This window comes from Lontra canadensis, unplaced genomic scaffold, assembly GCF_010015895.1.
Source record: "Lontra canadensis isolate GAN:19392208 unplaced genomic scaffold, GSC_riverotter_1.0 scaffold45, whole genome shotgun sequence".
NCBI classification, from domain to species: Eukaryota; Metazoa; Chordata; class Mammalia; order Carnivora; family Mustelidae; genus Lontra; species Lontra canadensis.
Window position 1 is genome coordinate 10960636 of NW_022631039.1, and position 19111 is coordinate 10979746.

The window sequence follows — 19111 nt, forward strand, 5'->3', positions numbered from 1 at the left end:
GGTCAGACTTGGAAAAATCCTGACCCCCTAGAGGTTCTCCTTGATGGAACATTCCTGAACACACACCCCAGGGCTTGTACCTTGTGTGCCGAACAGTCTTGCAGCCCACACTCTAAGTTGAGGGTCTCACTCTCCGCTGACAGGTCCGTGAGGATGTCCTACAAAGAGCGCATTGGAAGAGGCCGTTGGGATGAGCTGCGCGCAGAGGCCGGCGGGGCAGGTCCCTCTGAGGGACCGTGGAGCACTACGGTCGCCTGGGTCAGACCACTGAGGACTGAACCAGACACCCAACCTCAGGAGGGAAACCCAGGTAGCCAGGAAACTCCTGAGGGACCCACCGCAAGCAGCGGGTGTGTGATGCGGCTAATGCACACCTTCTGCCTTTCCTCACTCCACACCTCTTCTAAGTACTCAAGAAGCACAGAGCCCTGTACCTGGGTTTTGAACAAAGTATGGTTCCTATCCTCAAGGGGCTATCAACAGCTCACTGAAACCTAAGGGAGGGTAAGAGATTCATGGGCGTGGGGAGGGTGCACTACAGAGCTGGGGTGGGGGTAGACTTCCTGGAGGAGGTGGCATCTGAGCAAAAGACTTAAGGAAAATCTTGCTTTCAGGGAACAGGGACAGCAACCCCACCCAAGGGGCCAGGAAGACCCAAGGCAGAGAGCATCTGAGCACAGGAAGCAGATAGAGGGGCAGGCACCCATGTAGAGCCCAAGAGGCAGGTGTCCCCCCACGACCCAGGGCAGCTAACCCACTGGGGAGTGGACTCCATAACTTTACCCTGCAAAGCTTGGGGGGACTCTGGCACACTGGAGAACCACTGGCAGGCTGAGCTCGGGGTAGAAACCAGAAAGGCAGGCTGGGGTGAGGTCACTAAACACCAACAGAGCTGTGATGAGACACATGAATTTTCTATTAAAAAGTAATGGGGGGGGCGCCTGGGAGGCTCAGTCGCTTAAGCATCCGCCTCTTGATTTTGGCTCAGGTCATATCTCAGGGTCATGAGAGCGCGCAGTGTCGAGCTCTGCGCTGGGTGCGTGGCCTGCTCAAGATTTTCTCTCTTCTCCTTCAGCCCCTCCCTCCCCCACTCACAAGCTTTCTCAAAATAAATAAATAAATAAAAAATCTTGGGGTGCCTGGGTGGCTTAGTTGTTAAATGTCTGCCTTCGGCTCAAGTCATGATTCCAGGGTCCTGGGATCGAGTCCTGCATCAGGCTCCTTGCTCCGCAGGAAGCCTGCTTCTCCCTCTCCCACTCCCCCTGCTTGTTTTCCCTCTCTCACTGTCTCTCCTCTCTGTCAAATAAATAAAATCTTAAAAAAAAAAAAAAGTAACGGGGTGTGGTGCGCCCAAGGGTGGTTTTTAAGAAGCAGTGGTAACATCTGACCCATGGTCTAGACAGACAGACCCGTCTGTGGACGGAATAAGGACTGACTGAGAAGATAAGAGACCAGAGACAGGAACCAAGGTAGTAAACTGCTTCCCAGGCGTGTGGGGGAGGGGAAGTGGAGCTGCGGGCAGGGCCACAATGAGGGCCACGGGGCTGCGAATGGGGAGACAGCCTGAGAGATCTGGGCAGGAAGCCAGGAGAAAAAGCAAGAATAAGTCCATGCTTCCTTCCGGGGCCAGCTGGGGAATGCTGCAGAATCACTACAAGTGGGGCCGGGGTAGCTGAGGCACCTGCTTTCCTCGGTGCCTCCGGCAGAGCCCTGGGCAGCGGAGTCCTGGCCAACACCCAGAGTGGCAGGCCCTGGCTGCAGGAGGCCGAGAGCTCCTACTGTGGTGTCTCACTACACTTTCTGGGTCAGTGGGGAAGTGAGGATCAGGAAACGAGACTGAGGAATGGCCAAGAACAGGCCAGAGAGCACGACACAGGGAGAACGCAGCAGCCGCCCACTCATCTGCACCGGGCAGGGAAGGCGGGGGCGGGCAGGCGGGACGCGGCTCGCTGGCGGGGCAACAGGGCTACACAGCATGCCCTGCGGCCCTGGTGAGTCGGGGGCGCCTCTGGAGGAAGTCCTCCACTGAGGAACCCAGGCCTGCCGCTCTGTTTCTGACGCTTCTCAGTGAAAGGAACAGAATCCAATCGTTTCTCCAAAGGCAGCACGTAACGGCCCCGGGTAGGCTTCTCCACTTTCTGTCCTGGTCTTTTCTGCTACACCTGCTGCTCTAACTGATGAGGACTCTATCCCCTGTTCCGGCAAAGGTGGGTCTCCTGGCACCCCACCCCTCGTCCCGGGGCCTCGAGCAGGGGCTCCTTACCTGCAGAGACATGGTTCCTCTCACCGCTACCACGACAGATTCCTTCCTGTGGTCCAGAGCCACTAAAAAGGGAAGCTCGTAGACCTGAGGGTGAGGGAAAGAAGCATGAGTTCTGGAGAGTGAGAGCACGCAGCTACGGGGCCGAGTTCGCCCAGCCCAGCGTCTCTAACAGCTGGGCAGTGGCGTTGTTCTCCCACAGAAGGTGGGCTGCCTAGAACCCAGGGCGGTATCTCTACAAAGACTTCTGACTCCATCTCGCATTAAGCCCGTGTGTGTGTGTGTGTGCACGCGTTTTCTGGGGGAGATAAATTATAACTTCTGCCATACTCTCCAAGGACCCCAGGACCCCAGAGCAGTGACGAGGCGCCATTGTACCGACCTTGTCATGAAAGCTTATGTGAATGAAATCCCTGTACTGCAGGCCGGTCGTGTGCAGGATGGAGCCGAAGTGGCAGTGCAGCTGGTCACCGCCGACCAGGTCGTAGTCCGTCGTCCTCCTTCTACAACTAAACACACGGTGAACGTGTCAGTTATGGTACTGAGCAGGGAGCATCACCCCCACTGTCCCGTCCCCCCAGCACACACGAGAACCAGAGTTCACTATGCTCAGCACTTACTCTGGCTCCCGAATAATGGCCTTTACCATTTCTGGGCACACCTGTTTACTAGAGTTCTGACTTCTGGAGTCATGTTCGTGTTTTACAAAACCAAAAAATAAATTATATTAAGAACCAGAGAGACTCTCAAATCTCCAGGAATAGGGCAAACTGGCATCTTGTTTGCTGATACGACGGAGCAAGAAGTACGCAACGTTGCTTCTGGGGAATTCCTGCCAAAGATGTGTAACTTGACTCTAATCCGGAAGAGACCATCGAATACAAACTGAGAGCCATTCACAAAATACCTAGGCTACCACGCAATGCAATGTCAGCCTCACACAAGACGTAAAACAAGGAGGAACTGTGCGAGATAGACACCAAGTGTGATGCGTAAGCTTCACGTGGAGGAAACCTTGCTCTGGAGGCCACTCCTGGGACAAGCATGAAACCGTGACTCCAGAACCTAAGTGAGCTCTTGCTTAACGCTAGCTATGCTGGCGCAGAAGCGTCCTGAGCACGTGCAGAAGGTCCTCGTTCTCAGGAAATGCGGCCCGAGCGGCAGGGGGTAAGGGGCGCGCCCTCTGCCGCTGGAGCTTCAGCAGAGCTATGGTGACACAGCACGTGTGACCACACTGAGTCACAACTGGTGGCTCCAGATAAAGGATCGATGGGTGTTCCTGGTACCGCGCTTGCGGTTTTGAAATATTTCAAAACAGAACATTTTTGGAAAGGGGCAACGGGATTATTTTTAGAAAGTACAGCGAGGGCTCTGAGGAGCACTGAGCAGCATGACCGCAGGGCCGGACGCGCCCACCCACCAGTCCCCGCCAATCTTGCAGAGCCCGGTGAAGGGGTTCCGGTAGACGTAGAGGGGCCACCCGTAGGCCGCTGCTGCAAACTGCATGTAATGGTGACAGTTGGCTAACTCGGTGTCCAAATCAGCTTCCTGGAAGAGAAGAACAACAGAGCCCATCACGGTCAGGACCAACGGAGATCATAACCTGAACTCCAACTCCTGATGATGCCCCTTTCTTTCCTCGTTGAATAGCCCTCAGGGGTCTTGCACAGGGAAAACTTGTCCTGGAACACGGACAAAGAAAGACCCTGGTTTTACAGGACTGCAGCCAGGACGGTGGACGTGAACAGCAAGAACCCCTACTATAACTCCTGTGGCCCCTGCTGGAACAAGCCAGTGATGGAGCACGAGGCGCGTGAGGACAGCAGAGCACCAGGCCCCTGCATGAGGTGCAGAGAACGACACCCACCCACGTGCAACCTCCTTCAGAAGCCAACACCTGAGGCAGGAAAACTCCTCCAGCAAAACCCAACTGTTTCTGCTCCCTCGGCCCAGAGAAGAGAGCAAACGCACCCGGGGGAATCAGGCCCATCCCAGAAAGGACTTTTGCTGTACAGATTTCAACAATTTCCTACAAGAAAATGCTTTAAAAATACAACGGATGGTGAAGCAGCCAGGAAGCGACCGCAACCAGCACAAGCCACACACCACATTCCAAGCCAACGGTCCTGAATTCACTGCTGGCCAGTTTGTTTTGTTTTTTTTGAAGATGTATGAATAGGAGTAAATGTCGAAACCTGACAACCCAACAGGAAGGGGCTTACCTGGGGGGGTCCTGGGGAATGGCTGATCACCTCATCTGGCTCCTGGCTGTTCCTGATATTGTCCTGTTGCTGATGGAGAAGGGTGAGGCCCGCCGCAATGTCGCTGGGCACCAGGTCTGTGTCCTGGATGAAAACAGTGGCTTGTCGCACAACTCAGCAGGGATGGCCTGTGAGTTCCTTAAAAGTCAGTTTATTTTTTACAGTTCACACACACGCACACACACAGTTACACGTAAAGATGTTCCTTCAGAGTATTTTCCTTTCAAGACTCCATCTGTATGTGAGCTTGATTTTTACAATCCTGCCCTCAGACAAATCCACGGGAGAACAGAGAAATGCTGCTGAACTCTTATTTTCAAATTTCATTTCAAGTTAATGTAACTACTTAACTCAGTTCACAGCTTTTGTATAGTTGGGAGCAAATGGATAAGGAAGTTCACCATCTTTGTACTAAATGGCCAACTTTAGCCCAAATTTAGACTCTTGCTCAAAATGCCGTGGTTCTGTTCCAAGAGTCCCTGGTAGAGATTTAAGAGGCTGAACTTGACTCTGTGGCTACAGCAAGCCTCCAAAAGAACCTCAGACAAGGAAAGCAGCAGGGGGAGGTCTCCTGTGCCTGCCTTCCCCTTGTCCTTCAGGTGGGATCTGGAGCAGCAGGAATCCTCAGCTGCCTCCAGCCACTTCCGGTCCGCAAGGAAGCACCAGGCACTGGCCACTCGGCCTGAGCCACCAGTTCTTCCAACTGTCTTAGGCCCAGACCAGAGCACTCCTTGAAGGTTAGTTTAGGAAGAAACACTTCTCCAGTCCCTGGATGTAGGCGGCCGCCTGGGGCCAACCTACAGGCCAGCCCTGGGCCCCACAGACGCAGACACCACAGAGAGGCAAGGAGGGACCGGCAGTCGTGCAGGACGTCATGAGAACTCCTCTCCCTTCCCAGGTCTCAACACCGAACACAACAGTTTCCCAGAGAACATTACTGGAAAACGCTGGATGTGGAAGAAAACGAGTGTTCCCGAATCACTGAAGAAACCGCTCTAGAATGAAGACACCTGTCCACCCGGTAGTAACACACTCAAACTCTCCTTCAGGAGTAGAGTCATCTATCACGTCTATCACGCTATGAAGTAGCAGACAGGGCCTGACAGCTCCCTGGACACATGGCACCGCCTGCACCTGGCACCTGCAGAGGGGACCAGCTGGCAAATCCGCCCCACAACATGCAGGTTCCATCACGGAGCTCCTTAAAAATGAACTACGAATCCCAACAGTGTAACAAACAGGTGGCCACACCAGGATGCACCGGCCAGGGAGATGGGTCCGCGCGCGCAGGGCCCTGCACTAACACCCCCCGACCCCGCCACGCCACAGAGCACACGTGTGCAAGAGCACTTTGGCGTGAACAGAGTATTCACGTTAACATGAGACATTTACTGAGGAGAAAGAGACGAAAGCAGACCCCTTCAGCTTACTGAAAAGTAGGTTGAGAAAAGCTCTGCCGTACTCGAAAAAGCTACTCGAGTATGGTCGTCCTTCCCGATGCAACAGCACAGCAGCTTGATTCTGGTTTCCCACACGCTCGTAGCTGCTGTCTTGAGGCCATTAAGTAGCTGGCTGGACTCACGACTGTCCAGGTGGTTGGGGCCAGCGGAGGGATATGGAGCCATTTTCCCCCCGAGGGGGTCAAAGACGATGATGATGGTGACCACGGTGGAGACGATGATAACCCAGCTGCAAAACAGAGAGAGAAGGCGTGAAGACCCTGGGTCCCACGTCCAGATGCGGCTCTCCCAGAACCAGGTGGAAGTGAGCGACTTGTTTTTTTCTAGAAAGTTCTTTATGGGCCTGTGGCTGACCCTGGTCCCACAGAAGTCAGAGCCTTAGAAGTGAAGACCACAAAAGAGAAAAGGAGGTGCCTGGTAGGCAGAGTTGCAGCCTGGACACGGAAGTAGCTGGAACCTGTTCTCCATGGTCCACTGGCCAGGACCCAGGCCATGCTTGGTAAAACCCAAAGAACTTTGCCACATCGTGAGATACTCTGATGGGTTTTTCATTCATACATTCAGGGCACAATGTGCCAGACATCATGGTTCACGAACACGTGCACAGGAAAATGCACCTCTGTGCAGGGACTCTGCTGCCCCTGCATGTGCGGCGTGGGAAGGGCAGCGTCAGCATGAGTCTCCACCAGGGGAAGTAACTAGATCCTTCCTAAGACTGCGAGCCTGGAGACTGGGAAAACCCACTCCCATCCATTAGTCCCTCACAATTCCTGACACTGTTGTTTCTTCTCATTCCGCCTTTAGTTTTTGCCCTTGATTTGGTCTTTTGGTTTTCTTGTTTCTAATAACAGAAAGAGTGGAATAGAGAAGAACAAGAACCAGCAAGAAAAAAAAAATGTTATCAATAAATGTATTAACGGGAGATAAATTATTCCTTACATATAAATACATGTCTCAGTTTTTATGATTTACTCAAAAAGGTCCAATTTCAGGGCACCTGGGTGGCTTAGTTGTTAAGCATCTGCCTTCAGCTCAGGTCATGATCCCAGGGTTCTGGAATCAAGCCCCACATCGGGCTCCCTACTCAGCAGAGGACCTGCTTCTCCCTCTCCCTCGGCTGAGAGGTCTGCTGCTCTAACTACTTGTGCTCTGTCAAATAAATAAAATCTTAAAAAAAAAAAAAAAAGGTCCAATTTCTAACAATTTGAGGAAGCCCGCATGACACTGGGCTATCTGCAGTGACTCAGAAAGGTCTGTTTCCTTACATCTCAAATACATCTGAGACAAGAAACTGAAAGAGAAGATGGAAGACCTCACCTGATGACAACAGTGGCAATGATGCCATTCACCACCGTCTTGTCACACTGAACGGCATCTGCTATCCAGGCAGCCCCCAGAGAAGCCCAGACCATCTCTGGCAGAAAGAGCGCTAGGCGGAGGTAAAGCAGCTTGGACATAGATTTCCGTGGTCCAGGATTACAGATGGTTCCTAAAACACAGAAGATACTCAAACTGGGCACCTGGCTTCCTCGGAGACTTCCTTTCCACAGAAACAGAGGGCGGAGAGCATCTGTTACTACTGTAGATGGTTTCTACTCCTAATTGGAAATCAGTGCCGAAGGCTGAGAGCAAGTGACCAAGTGAGGGGTAGAAATAGAACAAAAAGCCTCAAGATTCATTTCCTAGACTTATGAGGGTCTCAAGAGACTTCAGGGTTCTAACTGGGATGGCCATACAATCATTGCCCAAGCTGGGACACTTCTGAGAGAGGAAGGAGGGGCTATGAATAATTATGCTGGGACATCGGGCACAAAACAGAACTGTCCCGGGCCAGCAGAGATACACAGTCACCCGACTCTAGAAAATAACTCCGCCATCGGCTCGAGATGTATGGCGTTCAGGCACCACGTGAAACACTTAACACCCATTATTCTGTAATCCTCACGGCTCTGAAGATAGTTACTGCCCCATCTTACAAATGAGGAAACTGAGGCTAGGAGAGCTTAGTAACTACTTTCTAAAACATAACCCAAGAGGTCCCTGGGTGATAGGGTTGATTAAGCCTCTGATTCTTGATTTCCGCTCAGGTCATGATCTCAGGGTCGTGAGATAGAGCCCTACCTATGGCTCTGTGCTCAGCGGGGAGTCTCCCTGAGATTCTCTCTCTCCCTCTCTCTCTGCCCCTTCCCCCACTCTGTCAAATAAATAAACAAAATCTTAACAACGACAAAACCCCCACAATCCAGGTCTGCATGGTCCCGGCTCTCTAGTTCACCAGGGTCCGCACTCTTGGAAAGTGAACAATTCTGACGCGCGGGAACACTTGAAGAAACCCAACACGTAGACGCAACCTTTTCACCGTGTGTCTCCCACAAACCCAAGTGGCCCACTGAGGTCCGTGCGCTTTAATTCTCCATGTAAAACCTCAGCTCTCTCCCTCTGGGAAAAGGTGTGATAAGTACTAACTGAAGCGACACAAAAATGCCAAATGATTAAAACAAAAACAGTGGAAAAAAAACCAAAAACCCAAAACCATGAGTGAAGACAATCTTAAGATTTAAAGAATGATCTGGTAAGGAAACAGCTTTTTTTTTTTTTAAAGATTTTATTTATTTATTTGACAGACAGAGATCACAAGCAGGCAGAGAGAGAGGAAGGGAAGCAGGCTCCCTTCTGAGCAGAGAGCCCAATGTGGGGCTCGATCCCAGGACCCCGGGATCATGCCCTGAGCCGAAGGCAGAGGCTTTAACCCACTGAGCCACCCAGGTGCCCCAAGGAAACAGTTTTTATGTTTCAAGAATCACCTTCCATTAGACTGGGTAACTAATTAGACTCATGTTCTAAAGTTTCTATTTGGCACAAAGACAAAATATAAGGTAACCAAAACAACTCTCTCTCCCAGAGGGACTAAGGGTGCGGGCCTAACACCCCCGCGCCCCGCCCGGAGCCTGCTGCGACCAGCCGACCACGGGCAGCAGGGAACCCTGGCTGGGCCGGCCCCCAGCAGCACGCACAGCGCCGGGCCCGGCACTCCGCCAGTCCGTGCATGAAATACAGTCGTAAATAAGGAAGCAGAAAATGGAGTTCTAAGATTCCAAAAAGAAATCAAGATACTGAAAAAAACCTCCTTTATCCAGTCAAACCCACCGATGAAAACATGGTTATTTCCTTAGATAAGAGATCTTCCTCTCAAGGCCCTGCGAGGACCTGCTGCTCCCCGGGGTGCAGGGATGCGGAGGCCCCATGACCCCCGAGCAGAACCTCCTCGCGGAACGGACTGCGGCGCCGCCCGGGGCTTCACCGCACAGAGCCACTCGTGCGAAGATCACAGAACGCAGGCCCGTGTCACAGCATCTGGGCTTCAACGGCTCTACACACTGCCCCGACCTTCCCTAGTGGGAGACGAGCACGGAGGTGACGCAAGGAAACGGCCCAGAACCCGCATCGAACACAGCAAACGGCACACCCTGGAGGCTGAGGGTGCTCCGCCGTGAAAACGGGGTAGTCATGAGGCTGGACCTTCCTTAACTAAGCCTCCCCCATGGTAGGAACAGAAGGATTTCACCAGGGTGGTTCTCAGGTCAACACCAGAAACCGCAGCATCGAGCTTCTCCCCAGCTATGCTGCACCGATGACTGATGACCGGGAGAGAGGAGCGCACGTGCCTCAGTGTCTTGGATCAAGATGACCGAACCCCGCTGGTCCCACATGTGCCCCCTGCAGCCTGGGGTGTCTCTCCAAGAGAGTAAGACCAGCCCAAAGCTACGTAAACATGGCCCTCCAGCACGATCAACAGGTTAATTACTGAGACGCCTCAAGGAACAAAAGGGGCAACAGAAGTTACCCACGTCTCAAGAATAAAATTAACAAAGACGCCTGGGTGGCTCAGTGAGTTAAGCACTGACTTTTGATTTTGACTCAGATCATGATCTCAAGGTTGGCACTTAAACTAACGTGATTTATAAAATATTGCTTTTAGTTCAGTTATGGCCCCTCTCGCCACAAGTAACAAAAGTTGAAAAACAGGAAGGACCCAGGACATGCCCTGACTCGGGGACTGAAGTGCAGCGCTGGGACAGGCGTCCCGGCTCTCTGGCTTCTCACGACTCTGCCCTCCTCTGTGTCAGCTCGTCCTGGCTGTGAGTGGAGATACACCAGGAATTCAGCAGCTCCTCCCTCCACAGAATCACCAGGCTGAAAACACTGTATTACTTCTGCATCTTTCCTCGAGGATCAAGACTCCCCAGAACCTTCCAGAAAATTCCCGAGTTTCACTGGCTCCAACTGGGTCGCATGTCCCTTCCGGAACCAGGCACTGACATGGGAGCATCATTCCTGAGCTGGGTGGAGAGCTGGCTTCTCTGACACACTTACTCCGTATGTGAGGGATGGGGGACGTCCCAAATAAAACTGGGTTGTTTGGAAGAGGTCGCAGGACAGGCAACCCGCCCATAACACAAACTGCTAGCACGTAGCGCCTAACGTCCACCATCGGATGTTTTCTGACCTCTGACCGTGAGTGTGAGACGGTGCAGGCCTTAGGCAAGTGCTGAAGGGGAGGAGCCTAAGCCAACTCGGCCACCCACCACGGTGTACGTGCCCCGACACCACCAAAGACGTCTGAAGAAAAAATACTCAAGGGAAAAAAAGCTCACATTCCTGCTTCAGATCTGAACACTGAGTCTCCTAACCAGAATAGGACATGAACAGAAAGGGCCAAGAAATGAGATGATGCCACAGATGAAGTGACACCAACCCAAATACTTCACCTTGCACAAACTCAGACTTCACGAAAGGCTCCCTAGCGCTGGGGCACCTGGCTGGCTCAGCTGGTTAAGCGACCGACTCTCGGTTTCAGCTCAGATCATAATCTCAGGGTCGTGAGATCAACCCCTGCACCGGGCTCCACACTCAGTGCGGAGTTTGCTTGAGGTTCTCTCTTTCCCTCTGCGAACCCCCACCCACACGCTCTATAAGAAACAACAAAAACACAACATTGAAACCACAACTCCATGGTGCTAAAGCCACAGAGCGGGGACCTTCTTTGCTCTAGACATTCATGTACGCGTTCGTGTTTTCACGGGCATGCTCAAATACACAGCGCTTTCTTTTCCGTACAGGTCTCTTTAAGTGGGCACATGCCACACCTCTTAGACATTTTTAAAACCCTGTGGTCTTTCTCATGAAACACTCGGCCACTAACATTTCTCCATCACTCCCCACGAGCTACCCCCATCTTTTCAGTTTCAGTTGGTCATTCACTGCCGAGATCACGACTCTGCTACCCAGTGTTATCAGCTACTCCCTCCCAGTGCTTTCATCATCATCTGGAATGTGTGAGCCTGCCTCCCCCAGTCCCACTCAAGCAATGATGAAACGTGCTGGAGGGGAGCGTGCCATTTAGCCCTGCCTCTGACTGCCGAGTTTTTAGTTTCTAATGCACCACAGTGCTCAGCTCCTCCTATGAACCTGAGCACTCATACAGGGAAGGCTCCCAACATGTTTCAGCAAAGTAACTGCGAAAACTGTAACATGGAGAAAAAATTATCATTAAGAATAGATGGAGGGGGGCGCCTGGGTGGCTCAGTGGGTTAAGCCTCTGCCTTCAGCTCAGGTCATGATCTCGGGGTCCTGGGATCGAGCCCCACATCGGGCTCTCTGCTCAACGGGGAGCCTGCTTCCCCCTCTCTCTCTCTGCCTGACTCTCTGCCTACTTGTGATCTCTCTGTCAAATAAATAAAATCTTAAAAAAAAAAAAAAAAAAGGAATAGGTGGAGGGCGCCTGGGTGGTTCAGTCATTAAGCATCTGCCTTCAGCTCAGGTCATGATCTCAGGGAGCTGGGATCGAGCCCCACACTGGATTCCTTGCTTGGCAGGAAGCCTGTTTCTCCCTCTTCTACTCCCCTGCTTGTGTTCCCTCTCTCACTGTCTCTATGTCAAATAAATAAATGAAATCTTAAAAAATAAAAACAGATGGAACGGTTACTGAACTGAACATTAATAAAAAAGGACAAATAACTCAACTTAAAATGGGGGAGGGGCACCTGGGTGTCTCAGTGGGTTAAAGCCTCTGCCTTCGGCTCAAGTCACAATCCAAGGTCCTGGGATCGAGCCCCACATCAGGCTCTCTGCTTGGCAGGGAGCCTGCTTCCCCTCCTCTCTCTACGTACTTGTGATCTCTGTCAAATAATAAAATCTTAAAAACAAACAAAAACGGGGAAAGGATCTGAGTAGACACATCGTAGACACACGAATGGCCAGTAAGCTACGAGAGGATGCTCACCAAGGAACTGCAAATCACCACCTCAGAGAGATCCACCAGAAGGACGGCTAGGATCGGAAAGTCAGACAAAGTTGGGGAGAAACCGAAACTCTTTATAAACTGAAAGAGAAATGGTGTAGCTGCTTGGACTCCAGTTTGGCAGCTCCCCAGAAGGTTAAACATGGGGTTACCACGTGATCTGGCCATTCCATGCCTAGGCACACATCCAAGAGAAATTAAAACCTCTGTCTGTAAAAAAAACACCTATGTGAACGTTCACAGCAGCTTTATCTGGAATAGCCCCAAAGTGTTAATAATCCAAACGTCCACCGACTGACAAATGGGTAAGTAAAATGTGGCAAACCAGTCGACGTAATTTTTTTAAAAGAGAGAGAGAGGGTATGAGAGCCCAGAAGCAGGGGTGGTCAGGGGGCAGAGGGAGAGGGAGAGGGAGGCTCCACACTAGGCAGGGAGCCTGATGTGGGGCTGGATCCCAGGACTCTGGGATCATGACCTGAGCTGAAGGCGGATGCTTAGCCGACTGAGCCAATATTATTCAGTCATAAGAAGAACGAAGAGTTGACACACACTAAAAGATGAATGAACCCAGAAAACATGCTAAGAGGCCAGACCCAACGGCCACATAGTGGATGACTCCACCGGTATGACCCAGAACAAGCAGATCTACAGACAAAGTAGGTCAGCAGATGGCTAGAGCTGAGGAAATTGGGGGAAAATGAGGAGTGACTGCTAACAGGCATAGGATTTCTTTTTGGGGGTGAGGAGAATGTCCCAAGATTGTGTGAAGGCTGCAAAACTCTGGGAATATACTAAAAATCACGGTCCTGCATGCTTCCGATGGGTGAATGGTACAGTACACGAATTATATCTCAAAAAGGAAAAGGCTACCCTTTACCTTTCATGCTGACACACGTGATGGCGGCCACTGTACATATAATAATTGCTAGGAGAACAAGAAGAACAATCAAGTAACTGCTGAGCAGGGCGCCACCTGTACAGTCCAGCTTCCCTCGGTGCATGAGGTACAAAGTCAAAATGCCAATCCACCTGCCGAGAGATAGGGAGGGTCAGAAAGGGAAACCAAGGGACTACATTATAAAACATTACAGAGGGCGCCTGGGTGGTTCAGTCATTGGGAGGGGTCTGCCTTCAGCTCAGGTCGTGATCTCTGGTATCGAGCCCTGAGTTGGGCTCCCTGTTCAGCAGGAGGCCTGCTTTTCCCTCTCTCACTCCCCTGCTTGTTCCCTCTCTCGCCGTGTCTCTGTCAAATAAATAAATAAAATCTACTAAAAATTTTTTTAAAAAATTACAGGAAGAAATAAAAGGAGAGGATATATTTTTTTTTAATTTTTAATTAAATTTTTTTTAAAAAAGAGTTAATTTCCCAAGGCAAGGTGAAGTTTGCTTTGGAATACAATTTTCTCCAATAAAAGATCTACTAAGAAAAATAATAAAAGATCTACTAAGTCAATTAAAGAGTGTGACTTTTTTTTTAAGCCAATTTTTTTTTTATTTTTTTTTTATTTTTAAAGATTTTATTATTTGAAAGAGAGGCAGTGAGAGAGAGCATGAGCGAGGAGAAGGTCAGAGGGAGAAGCAGACTCCCCGTAGAGCTGGGAGCCTGATGCGGGACTCGATCCCGGGACTCCGAGATCATGACCTGAGCTGAAAGCAGTCGTCCAACCAACTGAGCCACCCAGGCGTCCCTATTTATTTATTTTTTAAAGATTTTATTTATTTGACACAGAGAGAGATCACAGACAGAGGCAGCCGGAGAGAGAGAGGGGAAAAGCAGGCTCCCCGCTGAGCAGAGAACCTGACATGGGGCTCGATCCCAGGACCCCGAGATCATGACCTGAGCGGAAGGAAGAGGCTTAACCCACTGAGCCACCCAGGTGCCCCTAAAGCCAATTTTTTAAAAAATGAGTTTTATACTTCCTGTGCTTACATGATCGTTCCTAATTCTATGCCTGCTCTCATACCAAAGAGGCACTTAATGCCATAAGCAGGCAACTATAATGCGGGCTGATGAAAAACAGCTGCCCTATCATGACTCAGAAATACACAAGTGTAAACCAACAAAATGCAGGCTTGCTAAAATATTAACAAGATATGTTTATTTCTGGGGATTAACAAGGAACTGACAATCACACACTGTCATCAGCTGTGTGTAATGCCAAAAAACCCGGAGGTGGTAAATCAAGATATGCCAAGATGTTTCACGGGGAACACTGATAATCTTGCAAGGCCCCGTACCGCAGACTTAGTATCTTTTATAATTCAGTGCAGAACAAAGAAAAACAGCACCAAAGGGCTGTCTTTCAGGAAATGGCTGAGCAGCGCTGGCAAGAACACTGTATGAAGGATTCAAGCCCAGGTGTGGAACTGGGACTAGAGAACATTTTATGCTTTTGTCAGTTTTGTGATTATGAGGACTTTGGGTCTGGAAATAACAATGGGAAATAACCTCAGAGAGACTCGGCTATGAAAACTATGGAACTACCCAGAAGCTGCTTCCAGGATTTCACGTTTTTATATTCCTTTCCCCTCAAGAATGCACTCTTCGATTACAGTGGTGCTGTATTTATTCCCTGCTCAGCCCCTCTGGGAGCAGACTTGAGGAGCCCAATTCCACTTCCCATCGGTTGCAGACTTTGTGCCAGGCTTGGCTGCTCCTCAGGGAATTCAGTTCTGGAACGACAAGCAGGCTACTATTTCCCATCCTTTCCTCCGGTTGACCCTGCATGCCCTGCGTTTCCATGCCGAGCGCCGTAATAATGCCAAGTGGCTGCTTCTAGCTCCAGGAAGCTGATCCCGAAGGGCACGGCCTTTGGTCCATAACCACGTCCCGGAGGCTCCCGGAGCCAGGCCTCCGCGCCGCACGCGACAGGGGCGGACCTGGGGGTCCCCAGACCCGGCCTCAGTGTGCCCTCCCAGAAGTGGGCAGAACGGCTGCACGCACGTCCTCGGAAGCTTCGCGCAGTGGAGAGGCCCAGACGAGGGAACATGGGCTCCGCGTCCGCGCGCACAGACCCGGCGACACTGCCGCCCCTCGCGGGCGGCTGGAACCCGCTCCCTCCGAGCCCCGGCCGCCCGCCCGGCCGCCCAGCCCGCCGCCCTTACCACACCACTCGCAGAGACAGCTCGAAGAACCCCGGGAAGACCAGGTCGTCGCTGGCAATGGCCCAGCGCCGACCAAAAAGCACCATCCCGGGCATGGCGGAGGCCCTGCTGCCCGGCCTCGGGCCGGCCCGCCGCGCGCCGGTAGCCACTCGGTGCCCCGAACCCTCCCGGATCCAACGCCAAACTGACTGCGACTTAGCGCAGGCGCGTGCGAGGGTCAGGCCCGACGCACGCGCACTGAGCCCCGCGCCGCTGCTGGACCCTCCGCGCCTGCGCAGAGACGCTGACCCGGATGGCGCTGATCAGCGCGGCGGTTGTTTTGCTTGTGTGCGAGGTCTTTTCTGATAATGTTCCAGTTCTGTAGATAAGGACTCTTCGGGGCCCGGAGGAATGAACACCCCAGAGATCCACAGGTGGTGATGGCCGATCTGGGGCTCCTTCCAGGTCAGGAGTGCCGCGTAAGGCCGCCTCTCGAGTTCAGGGTCTGAAACCACCCAGCAGCTGGGCTGGGGCGTGGGGAGGAGCCTTATCCTCTAAGCGTCAGGCTCTGAGTATTTAGCCCCTGCGCTCTGCCCCAGCCCAGTCCGAGACTCCTTCGTGCCTGCGCGGGTCTCCCCACTGCGCTCCGTCATTCTGCCCTGCTTCCCTCCAGCCCCCACCCCGCCCCATCCATCCCCCAGTGCATTTCCCCTGCGGCAGTCTGAACAACCTGGTTGAACCGTCAGAGCAGCCCCATCCTCCGCTTAGGATCTTGCAAGGCTGCACTTTTGTGCAGGAGATGGACTGTTTTACCATTCTGTCTCTCCACCCCACTGCCTGCCGCCACCCCCCGCCCCGCAAATATATCAAGCTCATTCTCACCCCAGGACTTTTACATTCTGTTTCCTCGGCCAGGGATGTTCCTCTCCAGTTATTTCCATGTCTCTGTCTCAGGTCATTCAGGGCATAGCTCAAGTTGCAAAGAGGCTTTCCTTGGCCACCTTATCTGAACAGCACACCCACCAGTTCCCATTCCCTCCCCCGGCTTCAGTTCTCCTCCTGATACTTAATCACTTCCTGACATTGTAGCATGTTTATTACCTCTTTCCTTCCACCTTAGAGTGTAAATTGCATGAACAATTTACCTTGTCCGTCTTGTTCACTGCTATGCACATAATAGAGCAAATTACAGGCACATATTAAATACTTGATGAATGAATAAACAAACTAATTGAATATCAAGGTTTTCTTTTTTTTTAAGATTTTATTTATTTATTTGACAGAGATCACAAGTAGGCAGAGAAGCAGGCAGAGAGAGAGGAGGAAGCAGGCTCCCTGCTGAGCAGAGAGCCCAGTGACGGACTTGATCCCAGGACCCTGGGATCATGACCTGAGCCGAAGGCAGAGTCTTTAACACACTGAGCCACCCAGGCGCCCCGAATATCAAGATTTTCTAAGTCTGAAGTTCCTTCAGGGATCTGCTAAAGGGCAGATCTGCTAAAGGATTTCAGTGTTAAAAATAATATCGAAATTATATTGATGGTTGTGGAAATCATACAGGGAATTGTAGATGGGGAAGTTACAAGGTTTCTACAGAAAAGAGAACCATTCATCATAAAATAAGTATTCATTGGGTACTTGGTTTGGCCAGAAGTGACTTACTCAGAAAGTCAGGGAAGACTTCCCTGAAGAAGATACTAAAATGAGATCTGGAGGAAGAAAAGGAGTTCAGTGGAAGAGAGTAATTCAGAAGCTACAGGACTGTGCCTATGATCAGAATATTCTCAAATGTAATAGTTCCCTTTTGCAGACAGAATTTGTAAGGCTTACCACTAAGTTAATTTTTCTACATAAGCTTTTGTTAGTAAAGATAAAGATACTGATGACTTCATGTCACAAACAGTAACAACCCACAAAACTATGACTTCAAACAGGTAGCATACACATTAAAAAGAAAATGTATTTTGTATAGGTTTTTCTTCCAGATTTATTTGTGTGTGGGGGTGAAGAAGCAGGGGGAGAGGGCGAGAACCCAAGCAGACTGTGCTGAGTGCAGAAAGCAACAGAGGGCACAATCTCAAGAGCCTGAGCTCATGACCTGAGCCAAAACCGAGAGTCAAACGCTTAACCGCCCAGGTGCCCCTGTATTTTATGTATTTCTAATCTCTGCGAGTATGTTTTGCTATTTCCTTGTAACATTATTCCATTTATTGAATTAGAGCGGTTTTAAAACATTATTCCATCATGTTGGTATCTAATAGGAAACATATTAATTTCCTTATTTTAGACACGTTTTTCAATCTTCTATTAAAAATAGTTTCTAAAAAAAGATTTTATTTGTTTATTTGAGAGAGAGCACAAGCAGGAAGAAGGGCAGAGGGAAAAGCAGACTCCCCGCTGAGCAGGGAGCCCGCTGATGTGGGACTCCATCCTGGGATGCCGGGATCATGACCTGGGCGGAAGGCAGACGCTAAACCAACTGAGTCACCCAGGTGCCCTTAAATTAACTTTTTTTAAAAAATAGGGGGTCTTCCCACATGGGGCTCAATCCCAGGACCCTGGGATCATGACCTGAGCTGAAAATGCTTAACTGACTGAGCCAACCAGGAGCCATTATATACTGTATTGTTAGAATAAAGTAAGCTGGAGAAAAGAAAATCATAAGGAAAATACATTTACAGTTCTGTATTGTATTTATTGAAAATAACCTGCGTATAAGTGGCCCCATGCAGTTCAAATCCATGTTGTTCAGGGTCAACTGTACTTCCAAAATACCAAAGCACAGCTCTTGAAAAGGTAAATAGGCCATCATCACTTTTTTCTAAATGAAGATTTTAAATACAGAGATGCCTGACACCTAAGGATCTACAACCGGATATAACAAGGGATAACATCCTACCATGGATGCTCCATCTTTTTGGAGAAAAGAAAATTTCTTCGATATCCTTCTCTGCTTGTCCTTTCTGGTTAATTTCGCTGTGCATTTGCAAAATACAGTAAGTATTCTTTGGAGACTTTCTTGGCTTTTCATTTTACCTTCCTATTAACTTGGAGAAACTGTGATCTTTACTCTCATTTTTCCAAATCAATTGGTTCATTTCCTCCCCTATTTTTCCCTTTGGGACTTAATTTTCTTTGATTTGAGTAAATGCCTGTGTCCCGAGTAAAGTTAATATCCTTGCATTTAGTCTGTCGGGTGGAGGTGGGGCAGTGTTAGCTAGGCGATCTTTCAGGAAATTGGATAGTTGTTTCTCTAAGCCCTTCTTTACAGCCCTGGGATCTCCAGTTCTCAGAATTCGAAGTAAACAAGTGACTTTTTTTTCATTTCAGTGCACACCAGTTTCCTTATTATCCATTTATTGTCTTAGATCCCTTATTGGAGGAATAAATACATTCTGTCTTCCCATTCTGTTTCGGTAACAGAGTCAAGTGTAGTAGTGTAGCACTTGCCTAGAGACTCTCCCCTTTTCGGTGCCCACGGGGAAATTAGAGATGGGAGACCTGGAGCATCCTAGTATTATACAAAAGTTTCCCTGTCATTGTTTTAAGACATTCGTGCTGTATTATGCTCCAACCTGCCTTTAAATGTCAGGGATAAGAGGGAATGGTTTCAGAACCCCAGGAGAAATGCCCACAGCACCCACACAAGACCACAGGACATAGGCTCGCTCAGAGGGGTGAAGGAGGGGCCGCCTGTAGTGCAGAGTCCTTACTATTTCCACATTCAGTCACTAGAGGGCGAGGC

General features: G+C 50.4%; 1 protein-coding gene across 3 annotated transcripts in view; it reads right to left on the reverse strand.

Annotated features, from left to right (window-relative positions):
- Positions 1-15581, reverse strand: part of DAGLB (diacylglycerol lipase beta) — a 29416-nt gene extending 13835 nt beyond the window's left edge. For 2 of the 3 annotated variants that reach the window (XM_032872711.1, XM_032872710.1), the window contains exons 1-9: positions 15388-15581; positions 13160-13311; positions 7299-7470; positions 5952-6210; positions 4483-4605; positions 3681-3808; positions 2643-2769; positions 2264-2347; positions 81-158 (exon numbers count right to left, since the gene is read on the reverse strand). In XM_032872711.1, the coding sequence (XP_032728602.1) occupies positions 81-158; positions 2264-2347; positions 2643-2769; positions 3681-3808; positions 4483-4605; positions 5952-6210; positions 7299-7470; positions 13160-13311; positions 15388-15482 (1218 nt within the window). In that variant the 5' untranslated portion in view covers positions 15483-15581. Of the gene's footprint in view, positions 1-80; positions 159-2263; positions 2348-2642; positions 2770-3680; positions 3809-4482; positions 4606-5951; positions 6211-7298; positions 7471-13159; positions 13312-15387 lie in introns of those variants that run through there. The other variant, XM_032872713.1, reaches the window with a different exon arrangement.
- Positions 15582-19111: the final 3530 nt, after the last annotated feature.